The sequence below is a fragment of the Micromesistius poutassou genome (genome assembly GCF_964030765.1).
Source record: "Micromesistius poutassou genome assembly, chromosome: 22".
Taxonomy (NCBI): Eukaryota; Metazoa; Chordata; class Actinopteri; order Gadiformes; family Gadidae; genus Micromesistius; species Micromesistius poutassou.
Genome location: NC_140292.1, coordinates 12,287,997 through 12,308,346, shown reverse-complemented (window position 1 = coordinate 12,308,346; position 20,350 = coordinate 12,287,997). Strand labels below are relative to the sequence as shown.

The window sequence follows — 20,350 nt, the reverse complement described above, 5'->3', positions numbered from 1 at the left end:
CAGTGGCGCGAACAACCAGCCGAATCATCACATTAATTATGTATTGTTATTGATTTATCCCAGCGTGTCGGAGTGGAACGCCGTCAGAAGGGGGACTTAAAAGAATAATAAACAAGCGACGGCAGCGTCGTACCTTCTCTCCTTTGATACCCGAGTCTCCTTTGAGTCCGGGCAGCCCAGGGGGACCCTGCACCGGGGAACAGAGACAAGCGTTAGGACAGAGGAGTCGAGGACAGAGGGGCGGAGGAGAGACGCTACCTCGGATTCAGAATCGGCCGGCATTTTGTTTACCATAGGTCCGGAGGGCCCGTCGGGTCCGGGGGATCCAGGGAATCCTTGCTCTCCCTGTACAGAAACACACGTCACACGTCACACATGGTCACACACAGACAGCCGCGTCAATATAGGTCATTGTGTGACGAATACGTGACGTCATCGGAATGGTTGCTATGAAACATCATACTTGCTGCTTCCCAATTGTACCTATGTGTGATGTATTTCTTTTCCCTCTCTATGATTTGATAATTGTACATTGTTGTTGTTCTTTCTTTGCTTCTTTTTTGTCTTTTGTTATCTGTTCTCTTTTCTTCTTTATCCTGTTCATCATGTACTGTTGGTTTATCGTATGTTTCTCTTGCTAAACGTGGACCTCCAGGACGAGTAGCTGTTGCCTGGTGTAATGGCTCCTGGGGATCCTGATCAACTCAACTAAGCACAGGGCCGTTAGTCCCTTGACACGCTCCCACAGGACTAACCCTAACCCTCAGTCAACGCGCTTTATCAAACGGCAAACGTACAACTGGACCAGGGATGCCGCGCAGACCCTCGGAACCGGGCTTGCCAGGGGACCCCTGAGCTCCGACCGGACCGGTCTTTCCTTGGGGACCTTCCAGACCGGACTCGCCCTGTGGAGACGGAGACGGAGGGATCAGCGGCCGGCTCCACACTGCTCAACAGAGAGCGGCATGGAGGTAGTGCTCACGGAACACAGACAGTGAGGTCTGGTCGATGCATACCTTGGCTCCCTTCTCCCCCTGCCTTCCTTCAGGGCCAGCTACACCGTGGGGCCCCTGGTTGTGGAGAAGGAGACAAGGCAGAAAGGTCAATACGCACACACACACATACACACACACACACACACACACCCAGGAAATAATTAGTTGGAATGATCGAAAAATCCACACTTACTCTCTTTCCTGGTGGACCGGAGGGTCCAGATTCTCCAGTAGGTCCAGGCGAACCCTAGTGGTAAAGTAAAACACATTATAGAACAACAATATATAAACAACAGTACATTCTAACACTATTACTACAACACTATATTCTAACACTATTACTACAACAATATATTGTAACACTATTACTACAACACTATATTCTAACACTATTACTACAACAATATATTGTAACACTATTACTACAACACTATATTGTAACACTATTACTACAACACTATATTGTAACACTATTACTACAACACTATATTCTAACACTATTACTACAACACTACATTCTAACACTATTACTACAACACTATATTCTAACACTATTACTACAACACTATATTCTAACACTATTACTACAACACTACATTCTAACATTATTACTACAACACTACATTCTAACACTATTACTACAACACTACATTCTAACACTATTACTACAACACTATATTCTAACACTATTACTATAACACTATATTCTAACACTATTACTACAACACTATATTCTAACACTATTACTATAACACTATATTCTAACACTATTACTACAACACTATATTCTAACACTATTACTATAACACTAGTGCAACACTAGTGCTAGTAGTAATAGTAGCAGTAGTAGTAGCAGTAGTAGTAGCAGTAGCAGCAGAATTATTATTATTAGTGGCAGGAGTAGTAGTAGTAGTGGTAATGCTATTATTATTGTTTTGATTGTATTATTTTTATATATATTGTATTATTGTTAGTAGTAGTAGTAATAATACTATTATTAATATGAGTAGTAGTAGTAGAAGTAGTATTACTAGTAGTAGTAGTAGGAGGAGTATACATGGTAGTACCAGTAGTACTATACGTAGGAGTAGTAGAAGTAGTAGTACTAGTACTAGTAGAAGTAGGAATGGTAGTACCAGTAGTACTATAAGTAGGAGTAGTAGTGTTAGTAGTAGTAGTACTAGTAGTACTAGTAGAAGTAGGAATGGTAGAACCAGTAGTACTATAAGTAGGAGTAGTAGTGTTAGTAGTAGTAGTACTAGTAGTACTAGTAGAAGTAGGAATGGTAGAACCAGTAGTACTATAAGTAGGAGTGTTAGTAGAAGCAGGGAGAGAAGGAGGGGGAGTAGGAGTAGAGTTGAGGTGCAGATGGGTAGTAAAGAGACTGTTTAGGTATTTGTGGGTTCCTGTGTTGGTCGGATGAATACTCACAGGTTGACCAGCCTCTCCGTCGTCTCCCTTGTCACCCGCGGGCCCGTCTAAACCCTGGAAACACAAGAACACGCGTTTGTTAACAACAAAAACCAAACGGGCTTAAGGGCTTAATGGTACGAAAAGCACAAAGTACATCTTATTGACCGACAGCCAGCACGTCATTCATGTCCAAATTCCAATTCCCATGAGATTTATTTCATTAATACTTCATTAAAACTCCACGAGGTAATGAAGCCTGTTTCATTACGGCGCTCTTTTCTAATTACACCGTTCAACATCCTTGGAGATTACAGAGATGTGTACAGACGTGCATACCAACACGTAGTGAGAGCCAAACCACGAGTGCAAATTAAACCGGCGTGATGAGTTTTTGGATATGTATGCGTTTAGAATTTTAAAGAGCTGTTCGATGTAAGGTTTAAACATGTCTCCCGCGCTGTCGGGAGTCTGCTCCCTCATCCACACGTCTCACCTCATTATTAACACAATGCGTTTACTTACAGCAGGACCGGTCTCTCCAGGTGGTCCCGGATCACCAGGGAAGCCACTAGGACCCTTAAAGAGAAGGAACAGTGTGTTAAAGACATTTCCCCGCAGCGACTCTAAACACACATCCTGTATGTTATTGAGAAGAATCCGCAGCACTTATTTCAGAGCTACATGAACTGCGAAGGACAGGAGGATGAGGACGGAGGGCGACATACAGGGCTGCCTTTGGGACCGTCATCTCCGGGGGGTCCCTTGGGACCAGGGGGTCCGGCTGTGCCGGCGGGGCCACCTTCTCCCTTCTCTCCGCGCTCTCCTCTGGGACCCTGGTGGTGATCAATGTTTTAATTAGCGCTGCCTAATGAGCTGGTGAACACGACCTCAGAAAGACGTCTCTCACAGAAGACGGCTGAACATACAGGAAGTCTAAACTCTAGTATAACTCTAGAATTAGGATTTATATTATAAAATAATTATTCTGGTTAATATGATCAAAGTATTCACTCAAACAGCACCATGATTTACCTTTACCTTTACCAAACGACCTCTTACCTCTTCAGCAGCTTCAATATCCAGACGATAATAACAATACTGAACATAAGATACCATTCACTCGCTCTGAGGAGACGGTGACAGTAAGGAGGTTTAGTATAAGAGGACGTCACTCACCGGCGGGCCCACTTCTCCCTGCAGACCGGGGGTCCCCGTCTCTCCAGAGTCTCCCTGTGAGGACAGACACACGGTGGGGGGGGGGGGGGGCTGAGTGTCTTCACATGCACCGCTCAGCAACACAACGCCTCCCAACACTTGGAACGCACAACGCCCTTGGACACCCCGGGGCGGCGGCGGGGGGGGCGGCGGCGGGGGGGGGTAGAAACAGAAAGGCTGGCAGGAAGGATATCAATCCATCACGGCTGCCGGGGGGTACAGTGAGCGGAACGGGGCGCTGACCCGTCGTCTCCCCACCAAACCCACTGCACTCATTTCCCGCCCCCCCCCCCCTCGCCGCCCCCCCCCGCGCCCCCCCCCCCCCCCCCCCCCCCCCCCTCCCCCCCCCCCCCCCCCACACTTTACCCCCTGTTCCCTCGGACACGGGAGCGGTTTAGTTGGCCTCACACCTCGCGCCGCCATTACTCACTGTCAGTCAGCCGGGCGCGCTGCCGCTGGGATGACGACGACGGGGGGGGGGGGGGTCGGCCTCTGCTTCTGGCAGAACGTATTAACACGTCTCGCCTCGGAGACAGCTCCAACCACATCCTCCCCCAAACACTTCCTCCTGCTCCAGCCCAACCCCCCCCCCCCCCCCCACGAGCTTAGCTGTGCTGTTGATAACAATATCTAGAAAGCGTCCGTAATCGAGATGCCTACCGATAGTCTCGATTAGTGCCTGGCCCCGATCCCGACACCGCCTTTTTGTTTTGGTTACGGCGCCCGCGACAGTTGGCCCTGCCTTGGTAACAGCACCACTAATCTGTCTGTATTAAAGGGGATCTGGGACAGCTTGTTACGGAGCGTTGTCCCTTCAAGAAGACAAAACACGAGTCTGTCTAGTGTTCACTCAACGCCCCATCCAAAACCAGACCGCACTGTTGGCAGCAGGGACCCAGTTGTGTGTATCCAACCCCAGCAGAGGGAGGGCCTGGGCGGCAGGGTCACCGGGCTGCAGGCCGGTGGTCTAGGGCACACTCTAGGAGACATGGCGACAGCAGAAGCCTTTGCCCATAGACTGTGTGCTTCCGTCCACACACAGCGTTTGACCGAGGCCGTCCTCAGGTGAGGCGATTCACCCCAAGGTGATTCTACGGAGACGTGAGATTCAACGTTTTTTTTTTAAATCGTGTCACAACACTGTCACACGGACGGCTGACGATCACTGCTAATACACCCTGGCAAGGCACGAGGCTGACGTGTAATGATGACGCCTGAGGACAAACCGCGCTGTGGGGACGTTTTAAAAGACACATACTTAATAATAGATTCACGAGCATCTTGAACACCATGCCTTTTGAGTATTCATTCAGTGCCTCAGACGCTGCACACACAGAGCCCAGACACAGCACGCTGCTGGCGCGCAGGAGGCTGCTACACCCAGACAGCTGAGCATCTGTCACTCTGCGTACCCCGAGAATGATCCCGTCCCGTCTAAAGTGGAGAATCATATGGGTTACCCTATCAAATATTAACGCCCCTCAGATGCTTTGCAAAGAGGAGGATTGTTCCATTCATCGCTGACGGTAACTGACAATTAAGACGGGGGTTCGCCAAAATGGCTGTCAAATACGTTCTCTTAACTGATAACGGTGGCACCCGTGTAATTGAACGTCGATGAAAACTGTCTCCTATCACACGTTTGCACGCTTTATGGACGATTAATTTCAACAAGGATAACTTAAAGACAGTGCCAAACAGAAATGCTTCACTTACAAGAGTTTATCCACACATGAAGTGATGGTAATAACGTGTGAAATGTGTGTTTTCGTACCTTCTCTCCCACAGCACCAGGGTTTCCAATGCCACCGGGGGGGCCTTGAGGGCCATCGGCTCCTGAGGGCCCTGATGGGCCTCTGGGGCCAGGAGGTCCTGGGGGTCCCTACAAGACAGAAAGAAAACCAGAGTTACTCCTATGTGTGAATGCTGTTATAGGCTGCTCGTCAACAGATTGCGTCCCAAGCACAATTCAACTGAAATCAGGGGATGAATCACTACATTGATGAGATCGATAAGATCTAAACTGTTGTGCATGCTCATGGCGATGCTTCCTCGGGGTCTTACCATCTGTCCGACATCTCCCGTTTCTCCTTTCTCGCCTGGGGGTCCGGGCAAGCCCTGAAGTAAAGAAAGAACGAGTGTTAAGGGACCACTGAATCAAACTGAATCTAAATCCCAGTTTAGTTTGGTCTGTGTTGTGTTGTGTTGTGTTGTGTTGTGTTGGTCTGTGTTGTGTTGTGTTGTGCCCGTCCACGTCCTCACCTGCAGTCCGACTGGGCCGGGGGGTCCGGGGAATCCTCGGGACCCTTCGTCTCCCTTCTGTCCGAAGAGCCCCTGCTGGCCTCTGGGACCTGGCTCTCCGTCCGCACCCTGGACGACAGCAGTGGGGTCACAGACACGGTGAGACGGGGACCCGCATCCCACACTAGGGCCTGACCTCGACAAGAAACACCAGACACATGACAGCGTGTCCCAACACAATGTAAGCACTTACAGCAGGACCGGGGGCTCCGACGGGTCCTTGGGGTCCTGTAGGGCCTGGGGGACCCTGAAATCCACCGAGAGAACACAGTCATTATTCAATCAAGGATGGGATCAACTGACTGCATGTAAAGGACACAGCCATTTTTGAATGGTGACTTAAAAGGCCATGAATGTTCTACGAACCCGTGGCGCGGTGATGATGGAGAGTTACTCACGTGTTCCCCTTTGTCTCCCTTGCCTCCCTTCTGGCCGGGCTCCCCGAGCTCTCCCTGGTGAATCAAACAGACATAAGTGTCAAACGGAAGCACTCCCACTCACACGGCGCAAACTGACAGCACGTCAGCGTGACTCATAGACCGCTCTTGCCTTACGTAACAGGATCTATCACGCTAAAGGCGCTACGGACGGCTATAGTCGCCGCCGGTGCAGTGTCCGCAAATATATACGCGACCCGGCGTCCCGTTGTGTGCGTGTTTGTCACAGGGATGACTGGCGTCGTGTGTAAGTGACATCTGTCGAATCATTTGAGTTGTCATCCTCCCGAAAAACAATGATTGACGGGACATATTTTATCACGCTCTGCCTTGTTTCCGCCGACCTGCTACGCATTATGACAATTCTGCATCCTCACTCATCCTTGCAAATTTCCACCTGGATGAAATTGCGGAGAGCAGCCTGATTGTGTTCAGCCAAACTGAACCTGGGAGGAGGTAGAGGAGGAGGAGGAAGAGGAGGAGGCGTGCAATAGGTATTGCCTGGGCAGACACACTAATAAAAAGCCAGTTAGCAGAGGCTGTGGAGGTGTGAAGCTCTCTGCGTGGATATGACTGTTAATGAGAGTGCATTGGGATGTGTAGAATGCCATCTTATCGGATGTAGACATGTTTTTCAGGGCAAAGACGCTCCCACTATTCCGTGTCGCTGCAGGGGGTATGCTAAGGACATTGCGGAAACGGGGAATGTCACAAATGAAATATTGTTTGAGTTGTCCTTATCCTTCAAAGCTATCCTTGAAGTCAATCTCCCTGTAAATGTTCCAGAAAGGGCGGGGTGTTGTGAATAGTTTTCCCTGCTCTCTGGATAAGCTCTTTTTTATTCACTGCAGCTACGGCCCACACCTCTCATTGGAATGGTGTTAAACACATTTCACTTAACGGATTCACAAACGCATTTACCCTTTCGATTCTAAGCTAATCAGGGCACTCTCTTTCTCAAAGCCTCTTAGAGCGGATAGAGAAGAATCAGACATTAGATAGACTAGATATATTTAAGTATGATATCTTTATTAAGTGTGTTACTAAGTGTGTAATTAAGTGTGTCTTTGGCGTGCTACATTAGGCAGGTCTAAATCCCCTGGCGGCCATCTTGGGGGAGGGGACTAGTTAGCTTGTGATTAGAAACAAGGTCAAAGGCCAGTGTCCACCCACCTTGTCTCCATCCTCGCCTGGGGGTCCGGGCGGTCCTCCGGGACCGGGCAGACCCACGGGGCCCTGGATACCATCTCTACCAGCGGGCCCTTGAGGGCCTTTCTCTCCCTGGAACAAGAGGTGGAGACGACAGCATGTAGACACGCACGCACAAACACCACCCGACACAATGCACAGGTCATCAACCAGAGGGGTCCTTACCGGTCCACCCTTCTCTCCAGAGGGCCCTGGGGGTCCCTGGTGTCCGGGTCGCCCGGTGGGGCCTGGGGGTCCAGCAGGGCCGGCGGGGCCACGCTCACCAGGAGAACCCTAACGGAGCAACAGGTGTTAATGGGATGTTAAGGTCATGGGATTTGATGTACGTAATGTGTTATAGAATGGGATGGGATGAAACATAATGGGATATGATGCAACATGATAATAATGTGGTAATAATAATAATATTAATAAAAGATAATAATAGAATGTGACGTGATGACCCATAGTGGGATGCAATGTGGTTTCATGTTATGTCATGTGATTATGCAACTGATATTGCTATTGCTATTGCATAATGTGATGTGATGTAACGTAACTCAATGTAACATAATGAGAAGTAATGCCATGCAATGGAATGCAATGCAATGCAATCCAAGGTAATCTAAGGTGATAATGACTTCATAGGGTTACGTAATGCGAGCTAAATGTACAGACCTAAATGGATCCAGTCGGTGTTATGTAAGCTCACGGTGCATATTATCATGTTATGTAACAGCCCTGGTGGTGTAGGTGGTGGTGGTGGTGGGAAACATGCCGGGTACACCAGTCGTGGGAAGGCAATGGGAGGTGAGAAAAGGAGTGAGAAGATGAGATTGAAGAGACTGAGTGGAGGGGAGGAGAGGAGGAGAGGAGGGGGGGGGGAGAGTGGAGAAGAGGAGAGAAGAAAATAAGGGAAAAGAGGAAGAGAGGAGAGGTGAGGATGGGAGGAGAGGAGGGGATGGGAGGAGAGGAGGGGACGGGAGGAGAGGAGGGGATGGGAGAGGGGAGGAGGAGAGAGGAGAGGATGGGAGGAGAGGAGGGGATGGGAGGAGAGGAGGGGATGGGAGAGGGGAGGAGGAGAGAGGAGAGGATGGGAGGAGAGGTGAGGAGTTGAAGGGAAGAGGAGGCGATTGATTGTGGATTGATGGAGGTTCTGTGGGGGGTACTCACAGCAGGGCCAGGTGGTCCAGGTGGTCCTTCACTGCCTTTCAAGCCATGAGCACCCTTCAGGGAGAGACAGAGAGAGAGAGAGAGAGAGAGAGAGAGTCATAGAAAGAGAGAGAAAGGGAGAGAGAGAGAAAAACAAATGCATTACACACTGGCAACTTGGCTACAGTACAAGCGGGATTTGCTGTTGTTACAACTATTATTAATACCTCTACCAACACCTATACGTTACAATTGTCAGTTGGATTGTATAGTGTGCACAAGTACAACTCAACTTCTAGTGAAATACCACTTTCTATAGAAATACAGTGAATTTGACCCTATTTCAAAACCATTTCAGAGAGGCCTTTGAGATGAATGCTGGCTGTTTAGTGGTTAAGAGCAGGGGACAGAGGCCTTGAGACCCGACCATCGCTGAAGTAGCCTTTGTCATATCATTTCCCACTGAGTTATTACTCGAGGGGACGTTTATGATTGAGCAGGAGGTTCTTGAGTCCTGCGGTCCTGAGGAGATCAAAGAGTGAGCAAAGGTCTGGGGAAATGTTAATGACTGAAGCGGAGGGGGGTGTCATGTCAGGAGCTAAAAAATGAGTGGTGAGATAATGAGTGTCCAGCCAAGAGGGAGCTGGACGGACACTGAGAGAAGCGCAGTGGAAACCCCTGTTTTCATCCGATCAATGCAGGGCTTCTGATGCGTCTTGAGGTGGGCTTCAAGATAATCTATCAATCAAGATGATACCTATAGCGCAGTGTCCTTAGCGCAATACGACATAACGTAAACGTAACCCTTTCGATCCCCGTCACGTACAGTGTCCAATTCAGCTTGGATTCATCTTTTCTTTTTTGCATGTAAACGCTGACCAGAAAGTATTCACTTCCTGTTGACCTGTGAGCCTCCTCTGGATAGGACAGAGCTCGCGGACCGCTTCAGACCACTTCATGAGCGAGGCTGACCTGTCGGAGCAGAGAGAGGGGTACTCACCACGGGACCGGGGAGACCCCTGTCTCCAGAGAACCCTCGGAGACCCGGGGGGCCGTCTTTACCAGAGGGGCCGGCGGGACCTGGATCCCCCTGTGGAGCAGAACCGCGTCACGTTCAATGCTGCAAGACGCCTGCTGCTGGTACACCACAGTCAACCACACGTATTCCTGTCCTTCAGAATGAGCTGTATAGTGCTCCGGTAAACTCTCTGACGTTCTACGCACCTTTGCTCCTTCTTTGCCAGCTGCTCCGGGCAGACCCTGCTCTCCAGGTGGGCCTGGGGGTCCGGGGTGGCCGCGGTCTCCCATTGGTCCGGTCTCACCTGTCGGGCCCTAAAGATGGAGAGAAACGGTGGAATGAGTCAACAACAACACAAAGAATGACAACAAATCCTCAGTACATTCTCAGCTAAAGCATCAAACAAAACATGAATAAGAATCGTTAATAATAAATACTCATCAATGTCCAATCGCTAATCATGATAATAAAGCGAAGGGAGGGAAAGTGTGGGCAGATTGTAGAGCACGACTTGTGATGAAATAAAAAGGAACATTTCTCTACATGGTAGATGAATGTCTCAATATTATACAGCAGAGGAACGGTAGGCTAGGTGTTGGGTGTGTGTGGGTGTGTGCGTGTGTGTGTGTGTGTGTGTGTGTGTGTGTGTGTGTGTGTGCCCGTGCGTGGGAGGCCAGCTAGTCATGCTGGCTGCTTACAGCCGCGTTTCACCATCAATGTTCTCGATTAACCATTAACAAAGTGCCAATGGTTAGCAAAGTGCTAATGGCACAAATGGGAGAAATAGCTGGGGTGCATTTATAATAGATGCACCCTTGTAAATATCAACGGGAAAAACAAAAACGCCATCGCTTTACAAGTCAGGCCGCACGGGATAAGACTGATGGTAAACATAAACTCACACACACACACACACTTAGTATTGGGATAGGACAACCATATATACCGCAGTTTGATACTTAACAACGTCGGCAGCGCCGTCTGCATACACACATTACCGCAATTTATGTTGAAGACAACATTGTGTTCTTAGCGGCTCTCACGTTGATTATCGAGAGGAATACAAATGAGTGTTTATCCAGCGCGCATTTCTACGACCGCACACAATGAAACGACGATAAAACATCAATAAAATCAGCTATGCTGCGGGTGCGCCGCGCCGTGTGTTCAAAACAAACGTCGGGGGGGGGGGGGGGCGGCTCCGCCCGCTGCCTCGTGGATCAATGAGCAGGAGGAGCGGACCGTGACATTGGGGGAAACAAACAGCACCACGCCCGGGTTGTGGCGGCGGCGGCGGCGGAGGCGGTGGTGGTTCTGAGCGATTGGTTTGATTGGTTACCTGGGGGCCAACCACGCCGGGGGGCCCTGGGGGGCCGGTCTTGCCTTGGAAGCCCTGTGGATGAAACACAAGGGTGGATTGAGACGGTAGGACGAGGCCTTGCACGGTTTCAAACTGAGTCGTGCGGTGTTAATATATTTTTTTAATTGAAGTCTGACAAGTGTTTGTACTCACAGTCTCTCCTCTCTGCCCAGGGTGACCGGGCAGCCCGTCCTTTCCAGCTGGGCCCTGGCAGAAACAAAGAGACGTTTGGTCAGAATGAGGTGGACACACAGAGGTGTGTAGGCTGAACGGATGCACTTATAAGACTGTACAGCACAGCCACCGTGACCGGTCTGTTTGATAGAAGTTATTCTCACAGGGGGGCCCTTTGGTCCGGGGAATCCAGTTGGTCCTTGAGGTCCTGGGAGACCCTGAAATAATGAACAGATGACAGGATGGATTAGTATTTGCATGAATTATTAACACTAAATCACCCTTGCTGGAGTGGTAATGATGGATACTTCAATTATTGGATCACTAGCTACTGTGAAAGGAGTATTGGATGATGGTGAGTGGAAGAGATGAATCAGCTGAGGGGTAAATGAATGATAACACATTAATAAAAGCTGCTCACCCTCTCTCCCAGAGGTCCTGGAGGTCCATCACTTCCAGAGTTTCCCTGAGGGAAGAAACAACCAAATGAACAGTTAAACAACGCGGGTGAAACAAGTCCTCAGCCGATGAGACTCATGGCCTCATTTCCTGCAGTCCGATACGGAGATTGAAATGACGCTGGGGGGCCAGGGCCGCAGCGGCGTCCTACCTTGGGTCCAGCCTTCCCGGTGGGTCCCCTGGGCCCTCTCTCTCCACGCGGCCCCTACGCAGGAACAAAAATGGGAGGTGTTACGTTTTAGTTCCGCGTCGAAATGAGTTCTGATGCCCGGTTGCCATGGAAACCTGGATAAGGCCCTTGTGTTGCGACGTGGCGGGTAACTTACGGTGGGGCCCCTCTGTCCTCTGGGGCCAGATTTCCCAGCGGTTCCCTGCGGACGACAACAATATACACTTGAATCGCTGCCATGGTCTGCCACGCTATACAATGAGGCAGGAGTCCCAGACACAGGGGGAAACACACTACCCTTCAAACAGAAGGAGAACGCCACTTGGATATGCATAGGAGCATGAATAAAGTTAAGGGGCATAAAGAACATAGCAACAATCCTTTATCTTTGTCTGGTGTCTGGGTAGTCCACACTTTAGTTGTTTTGTTAGTCACATTAATGATTTTTGTAAGCCTTGCTCCACTATCGGTCCTAATCCATGGTGCTTAGAAGCAGCTTAACAATCCATTCCTTGCTTTCATTACTCAAAAACACCACAAAGGGATCAACCGTCGGGATACGACGGCGTCTTAGACTTAAAGTGAAGTTAGTCAAATGAAAGAAATGCAAACATTTAATCCTTGGTCGGTAACTGGATTCATCGCTACCTTACAAACAGATCCAACGATTTTGTCTGTGTCTAACAGAGACCCTACACCATCCATCTTCCACAGCAAAACTACAGAGAAACAGGCTGATCCTTTCCGCTACGTACCCTGGTTCCCTTCTCTCCGTTGGCTCCGGGGAAGCCTTGGAATCCCTGAGACCCCTGTTGGACACAAACAAACAAACTGTCACAGCCTCCATTTTGTTTTCAGCCTCATACAACTTCTAGATGACGGCGAGACCAGAGCCGTCTGAGGGACAAGAAGCAGCAGCTCATGGTCAATGTGAGATGCTCAGAGGCTAACAGGCTAACCTAATAATTATACATAAATCTTCTAGTCCATCATGAGACATATGAACTGTCCCATAGTCCTAGAGGTGGACAAAAATAAACAAATAATGAACTGAATCTATCTATCTAATCGAGCTTGAAGAATAAAATATTAACAAAACTTCCATATCTACAATCTTCGTTCGTTACATCGTTACAAAATAGATTGTATTTAACTACACGGTGCGATATATCACTGCAGAAATGTTATTGAGGGAGAACAGATTGGTCGGTACCTTTGGTCCTTGTCTGCCTGGATAACCTGGAAGACCAGGTACTCCGAGTTTACCCTGTGGACCAGATAAAACACATTGTATTATCACACTGCATCAATCATGTTCGTTCTCTCCCCGTAGGTCCTCCCTCTCTAGTAGTAAAGGGATCGTCCAATATTTCATTGTAATTGCTTTGCTGGTGCAATCGGTATGGCACTGGTTATGCTGTCTGTGATACACTAATCACATGTCCAGTGCAGAATGGGAGAGGGCTTGACCCACTTCCAGCTGATTTTAAAAGCGACCCCACACAGGAGGAATTACATTTGAAGCTTTCTCAGTTCCTCTGCCATACATACAGTGTGTACAACACGAGTAGTATTGATGTAATGCACGGGTCCATGGGGCTTGTACATCAGAACGCATCAAGGGATATTTGCTGCCAATACTCTGCCTTATTGAGAGGACACGAGAGAGTTGTAGCATTGGAAAATCTGAATCAATGGAAATGTACTGTAACCTATGCGAACATGCCACTTGAGAAATGCTGCTGCGGTCGCAAACACACCATCTTCTCACCATGACGACGTATCATTTGTACTAGCGCACATTCAGCTGTATCAAGGACAGGTATTCCATGTATCAAGCCATCCCCCTTTAACGAGACCGTCCGCGGGGGGGCGTACCTTTTCACCGTTGGGTCCTAGGGGCCCAGAATCTCCGGGCAGACCCGAGCGTCCCTTGGGGCCCTCAGGGCCGTCTTCTCCGCGAGGTCCGGCCGGCCCGAGCTCTCCCTGTGGGGTAAACAGCGGAGCGTTGACCGGAGGTCTGCTGCTGCGGCACACTAAGAGCACGCTGAGGTGAAACGCACCGAGACGGAGGACCGATCAGCCGCCACGCGGCCGACTGGGGAGCAACGGCTACAGCCAAGCACAAAACAATGAATAAAGATAACGTGACGCATCCAATGTCATGTTTCAATCTTAGAAAAGATGCAGGATTGCAGCGCATCGTAAAGGTTTTTGAATCTGTCATATTAATAATTAATCGTGCAGTCATTTGGCAATGTATGGATTTGAAAATGATGTTGTGTTCCGTGTCTGTCCTAGATAACAGCCCCGGCACCTGGTGTGTACCCCCACCCCCACCACCCCCCCCCCCCCCCCAACCCCCCAAGACATACCCTGTATTAACACTGCATACAGAGTGAGTCGCAGGCTAAAACGACAGAATACAAAGTTGTGCTGACACTCAGTCAATGTAATGGAGACCCGGAGATGTGCAAAAGCTACACAAAGCTACACGCACACACACACACACACACACACACACACCAATGTAGCCTTAAGTACACATAAAAGCACATCAAACAAACTGTACTTGACTCTAGTCAGCACCGCCGTACACATGCACACACTTCACACAAGCGCGCCGCCTGTTGCAAAACAGGGCATTTTCAATTCTGCTCCACGCCGAGAGTCTCCTCTCGGCTCAGGAAGGCTCTTCAAATCTCAGGCTTTCATCAGCGTTTGATGCGCCTCCAGAGGAACCAGCGCCCCACAGATGTCTCCCGGGGTTTCACAGACAGAAACCCCGACCCATCCACACACAGCCTGCTTATTGATTCGGTGTGGGGGCGTGGGGGGGGGGGGGGGGGGTGTGTGTTAGGTAGTGGAGGTCTTGTTTTTCACTGTTAAAAGATGTCTCAAGTGTTTTCTTGATTTGATAATGCCTTTGGATTCACAAAGTCATTGGTTCATACTGTACGCGGCAGTGGAGGGGCGGCGTGTGGCTCAGGAGGTACAACGGGTTTACCGGTGGTAAAGGTTAGTGAAGGTTGCTAGATCGATCCCCGGCTCCTCCTAGCTGATTGTCGAAGGTGTCACTGAGCCAGACGCCTCACCCTAACTGCTGCTGATGAGCTGGCTGTTGCCATGCATGGATGACGTCGGTGTGTGAATGTGTGTGTGTGTGTGGATGGGAGAATGCTCGGCTATATTGCAAGGTGCACTGTATAAATGCATTCCAGTCCCCATTTACCCTGGAGCCAGTGGGAGGTGAACATCGTGTTGTTGTGGTGTGGGTATTGCTCTCCGTTCCGCAGTACGAGTGACGGCCATGAGTGCGAGAAGGTGTTTGACGGGTTCCGACTAGAGTGGATTATGTTAGATGCAATTGAATTGAGCTGCCGTCATTTAGCTCCACTCAGATCTATTACTCTCTCTGTGATTTGGACGCTGATCCAATTCCACGTTTGGTGACTTGAAGCCATCATGGCCAAAACAGCTCTGCGCATTCACCGCTTTCTCCCCGCAATTTCCCGGCCGGGCACAGGCCCGGCTGTTGCGCTTGACCAGAGAGCATCAAATGAAATACTAACGGGGTCTTACCCTGTCACCCTTGATACCCATATCTCCCTTGAAGCCCGGGAATCCATCCTCGCCCTGCGAACAAGGAAGAGAGAGACAAGAGACAAGAGGGGAGAGGGAGGAGGTGGAGGGTGTAATGAAGTGGAAAAAGATGAGGGAGTAGATGTTCAAAAATGATCTGTCTTCAGTTTCACACACACACACACACACACACACACACACACACACACACACACACACACGCATACACACATGTGCAGACACGCGCAGACACACACGCACACACACACTCGCATTCGAGGAGGAGGATATGATGTGTCTCGAGATTTCCTGTTGCCAAGCAACCCTTGATCTCCGGTCTCTAGACCGGCATCAATCATCAAGGCTGTCAGGGGCTACAACAATGGCAGGGCCATCGCGACCGCCATCATCGCCGCGAACGCGCTCCGGAGCCAGCCCCGTCGCTGCCTTCCTCTTCCCGCGTTAATTAGCGGCGGTGTAATCCATCACTTGAAGCTGCCTGCACTTATGCACCAAAGACAAAAAAACTTGAAGTGCAAATCATCCCCCTCCCTCATCCTCACCTTCTCTCCCTTGCCTCCCTTCAGGCCGCGAACACCGTCAGCCCCCTGTGAGGAAAACACACACACACACACACACACACAAACACATACACAAGTTAATCGCATGATATGAAGTGCACGATTAATGTTCTGCGTCGCGTGTTGACCATTTGAACTTACAATCATTCCTCGACAATGCTCTTTAAGCAGGATGAACCCTTCACTAAAAGGCTTTTCTGTCCTGTTCTTTGACAGGAGGACCTCTCAGCCAACCGACTTTTCCATCTCATCTTTATTTGATTCCAAGTTGTGGTTTAAATTTGATCATACTCAATCAGGGCTTTCTGTTGAGGGAGTGTGTGGTCGACCGGGAATCAACTCACCTTCACACCGCGGGGCCCGGGATAACCAATGGGCCCTTGAGGGCCGGATGGCCCCTAGACAAAGAGAGAGAGAGAGAGAGAGAGAGAGAGAGAGAGAGAGAAATGTGGAGTGAGGGATGTTTCTCAGGCACGCAAATGCAGCATAGAACAAGTGACACAAAAATATCTAAACAAATAAAAGCGTATTGGATCTCTGAAGTACTAAAAGAAAGAATCCAGAGAGAACTGCAAACACGACAACTCACCAAGTGTCCCTTCTCTCCATTGGGTCCTTCTTTCCCAGGGTGACCCTATGAATTATTAAGAGGGAACATAATCACATCTCATACTCCGATAATTACAATCATAAATACCACACTGCACGCCCGCCATTACCAAGGGCCCCGTCTCCTCGTAAAACAATCGGATGATGTTTCAAACAGAGAGGGAAAAGACCAGGCCGCTGGTACAGGAGCTTAATAAGAAGAGCCTTTTACAATTCCATCTCATTTAGGGTTTGTCATTAACCGCAACACTATTATGGGCGCCCTGCAAGCTATTAGCAGGCTGTTAAAACTCACTGGGAGAGAGAAAGAGAGAGAGAGAGAGAGAGAAAGAGAGAGAGGCAGAGAGAGAGAGAGAGGATTTGGGTAAAAAGAGAGAAATACATCATTGCAATCATGACTGATGATGATTAAAATATTTTGCCACTGAAATGATAAAACACACGAATGAGGAGGAGGGAGGAATGGGCATAGATACGTTAATAAGTTAAGTAAGTTAAGTTAAGTAAGTTAAGTTAAGAGTTTTCAACTTTATATCTCAATGGAATACACAAGCAAGGGGATCTCAATAGAATCACTACTGCAATCAGAATGATGTGGCCTCAGCACCAGGTCATCATTCACAGCCTGTCTCACATCATGGCACCTCCTTCCATCTACGGCTCACCTGTCATCAGCAAGGGTGTGTGTGTGTTTGTGCGTGTGTGTGTGTGTGTGTATGTATGTGTGTTGGTGCGTGTGTGTGTGTGTGTGTGTGTGTGTGTGTGTGTGCGTGCGTGCGTGCGTGCGTGTGTGTGTGTGTGCCCTTCAGTGGCTATGTGCATGTGTGTGTAGGTGCAAATTTATGCAGTTCGGCTTGGCAGGCTTGTACAATCGCATTGAGTTCTTCATAGGGGTCAAACTTACCGGGGGTCCATCGGCGCCGGGCATTCCTGGCAGACCTGGTTTTCCTAAAGGACCCTGGGAGGAAGAAGGAACGCACACATTTCAGAGAAACATCTATCTTTATTTTTTTGTAGGTTTTTTTGTAGAAAAGTTGCAATGCAAAAATATTGTTTGAAAAACATCCTGTTGGCAACCATACTGCAACTATTGTGTACATGTGTTCATATTTATATATAAATATATATATATATATATATATATATGTCGATATATTATAAGAATTTGAAAGTGAATCAATGTAATTCAAGGTGTCCCTGAATCAATCATCAAATCTATAATTTAATCTAATAGTTCATGATGACATTACACCTTTCCTTCTTTTTTCTCAGTGAAGGCATTTTGATATTGGATCATGGACGCTCACCTTCTCTCCTGGGGGCCCGATGGCTCCCTGGGGCCCTGCGAGTCCCTGTATGGAGAGGAGACAGTGAACGACTGATTGATGATCCTGGCGGCGGACTGGGGGGGGGGATTGAAGGGTTGATCAGAGACAAACGAGGGGGCAGAGCGGCGTGCGGGGAGTACAGACCTGAGCTCCGGGGTTGCCTTGCTGTCCGTTGGGGCCGGGTTCTCCTTGAGGTCCCTGGTGAGAGAGGAGTAGAGTTAAACCTGTACTGTGTCACTTTGCTACTGCAGCTATTAAGTCTAATTGCATTATTAACTCCATCGTAAGCATACCTCAACTAGAACGATTCTGAAAGGTAAAAAAACGCCCATCCACGTATCAATCCATGCATCAATATCCATATTGTTCTCTATGTATGGTTTTATTCTGCTCCACTTTTGTCCCCCCCACCCCAACACCATGCAATAAACGGTGTAGCTATAACTCTCTCCACTAGAGGTCGCTAATATGAAAACGTACATATTGCAGATTTAATATCATTATACTGGGTGTAATTTAGGTAGAAAGTGGTCAAAAAGAGTACTCTTTTTATTATAAAGAGCAATAATTGTAGTAACGGATGGATCCTCAAATCAACGGATCTCTAGACATCAGGGCAGAGAGCTTCTCTCATGGCCAAGGTCAAAGGTCATTCTTTCAATCAAAGGGTAGCTATACTTTGCTCTATCAGCACCACACAAACGTGCACACAAACACACACACACACATGCAAACACACACGCAGGGATACGTGCATGCACACACACACACACACACACACACACAGACACACACACACACACACACACACACACACACGTGCCCGCCCGCCCCCCCACTCCCACCACAAACACTCTGGACCGTTCCGCTCCCCTTAATGAAGGAAACTGCTGAAGCCAACACTCACAACGCCCGGCCTGTCACATAATTGACAGTCCAATATGTTTTGTGGCGTTCTCGCGTTCTCGCGGTGGACGCGGCCCGAGCCGTTCTGTCCTTATGCGGCGCGCTCCCAGCAGCTCGCACACTGCTGCTGTTCTCTCATTACGGGCCCACCCCCCCTCCCACAGACGGACTGAGAGAGTGCAGTGCTGCGGCGGGTCTGCAGCGGCCGACTGCCGGAATGAGTCTCAGGGCAGGCGTTCTATTCTTCATTAGGCGGCATGTCCCTCTCTAAGTACACCCCTTGTGTTTGGGGGATTGTGGGGGATTGTCTGTGTGTCTGTGTGTGTGCGTGTGTGTATGTGTATCTGTGTGTGTGTGTGTGTGTGTGTCGGGGGGGGGGGGGGGTTGCCTGCGGGTAGTGCGTCTGGGGGGGGTGTGTGTGTGCGTGCGGTAGATTGGGAAGTGTGCAATTCATCCGTTTTATCGAGAGCCGCTGTGCGAGAGCCGCTGTGCGAGAGCCGCGCGGTTTTGTGTTGCATTGCAACACTTTGCAAAGTCATTTCCCAACTCCACTCACAATGTTTCCTTTGGGTCCTGGGTGGCCATCCATACCGGTGACGCCCTAGAAGCCGGGGAGACACAGACAACAAAGACACAGAACACCAACAGCAGCGATGAGGAGAAACACAAAGTAGTACAAGCAGAGGAGGAGTCTCGGACGAACTGGAACGACGTTAGATCTCGCTCGATCGTAAAGCGCTTAATGGGATTCTGGAAGCGAGCGCGGCATACGGCGTTCGGCGAGGGGTTCTCAGTACGGCATCACGACGTTAGGTGGAGATCATTTGCGGTTCGCGCGGTAGACGGTCTCGTCCCTGAGGTGGTTAGTGGCTATCTTGCTAGATGAGTGACGATCGGGCAAACGACAACACCAGATGGTCTATCCAAACCGAGCGTTGACTGAATGACTGAGTGATTACTGTGGTTTCTCTCCACCCGATATTGAGCCCAGGTAGTAGTTTCAAACACATTGCATGATTGCTTTCACAAATGTAAAGACGAGAACCAAATGAACAGTAAAGCATTGACATACATACCGCTGATACAACAGAAAGCATCACAATGCGGACCTTCAGTGCATAAAGCTCAGATCACAGAATCCCTGTGGTGTTTTGTGCTGATTTCCTGTGTTTTATTAGAGGTTGTTAGGAGACCACACCTTTGTTCTCTCCCTATTCAGAACAGTAATGAATGAATGAAACAATGTGTGCGCGTGTGTGAGATTAAAATGAGATTGCGCGGGGACTCACAGGTGGTCCAGGGGGGCCTTGGGGTCCCTTGGGTCCCAACAGACCGCGGGGTCCCTGGGAGAAGGAGAGAAAACGGGTTGTGCTGTGAAAGGCCATCGGAAGCATTCGCTGAATACAAAACGCATCCTGCGTAATGAAGCTGGACAAGGAAAACGCCTACGAAGGACCTTAACT

At 49.2% G+C, this 20,350-nt stretch overlaps 1 protein-coding gene across 1 annotated transcript in view; it reads right to left on the bottom strand.

Annotated features, from left to right (window-relative positions):
* col5a1 (procollagen, type V, alpha 1) overlaps positions 1-20,350 on the bottom strand; it is a 70,058-nt gene that overhangs the window by 6,554 nt on the left and 43,154 nt on the right. Inside the window, exons 21-57 of the mRNA XM_084486815.1 lie at positions 20,177-20,230; positions 19,444-19,488; positions 18,126-18,179; positions 17,961-18,005; positions 17,558-17,611; positions 16,634-16,678; positions 16,389-16,442; positions 16,027-16,071; positions 15,464-15,517; positions 13,760-13,867; positions 13,095-13,148; positions 12,637-12,690; positions 12,039-12,083; positions 11,864-11,917; positions 11,675-11,719; positions 11,418-11,471; positions 11,233-11,286; positions 11,059-11,112; positions 9,926-10,033; positions 9,702-9,791; positions 8,723-8,776; positions 7,736-7,843; positions 7,535-7,642; positions 6,323-6,376; positions 6,118-6,171; positions 5,886-5,993; positions 5,688-5,741; positions 5,398-5,505; positions 3,585-3,638; positions 3,134-3,241; positions 2,931-2,984; positions 2,427-2,480; positions 1,189-1,242; positions 1,017-1,070; positions 798-905; positions 292-345; positions 134-187 (exon numbers count right to left, since the gene is read on the bottom strand). Of these exons, the coding sequence (XP_084342941.1) occupies positions 134-187; positions 292-345; positions 798-905; positions 1,017-1,070; positions 1,189-1,242; positions 2,427-2,480; positions 2,931-2,984; positions 3,134-3,241; positions 3,585-3,638; positions 5,398-5,505; positions 5,688-5,741; positions 5,886-5,993; positions 6,118-6,171; positions 6,323-6,376; positions 7,535-7,642; positions 7,736-7,843; positions 8,723-8,776; positions 9,702-9,791; positions 9,926-10,033; positions 11,059-11,112; positions 11,233-11,286; positions 11,418-11,471; positions 11,675-11,719; positions 11,864-11,917; positions 12,039-12,083; positions 12,637-12,690; positions 13,095-13,148; positions 13,760-13,867; positions 15,464-15,517; positions 16,027-16,071; positions 16,389-16,442; positions 16,634-16,678; positions 17,558-17,611; positions 17,961-18,005; positions 18,126-18,179; positions 19,444-19,488; positions 20,177-20,230 (2,412 nt within the window). The remainder of the gene's footprint in view (positions 1-133; positions 188-291; positions 346-797; positions 906-1,016; positions 1,071-1,188; positions 1,243-2,426; positions 2,481-2,930; positions 2,985-3,133; positions 3,242-3,584; positions 3,639-5,397; positions 5,506-5,687; positions 5,742-5,885; positions 5,994-6,117; positions 6,172-6,322; positions 6,377-7,534; positions 7,643-7,735; positions 7,844-8,722; positions 8,777-9,701; positions 9,792-9,925; positions 10,034-11,058; positions 11,113-11,232; positions 11,287-11,417; positions 11,472-11,674; positions 11,720-11,863; positions 11,918-12,038; positions 12,084-12,636; positions 12,691-13,094; positions 13,149-13,759; positions 13,868-15,463; positions 15,518-16,026; positions 16,072-16,388; positions 16,443-16,633; positions 16,679-17,557; positions 17,612-17,960; positions 18,006-18,125; positions 18,180-19,443; positions 19,489-20,176; positions 20,231-20,350) is intronic.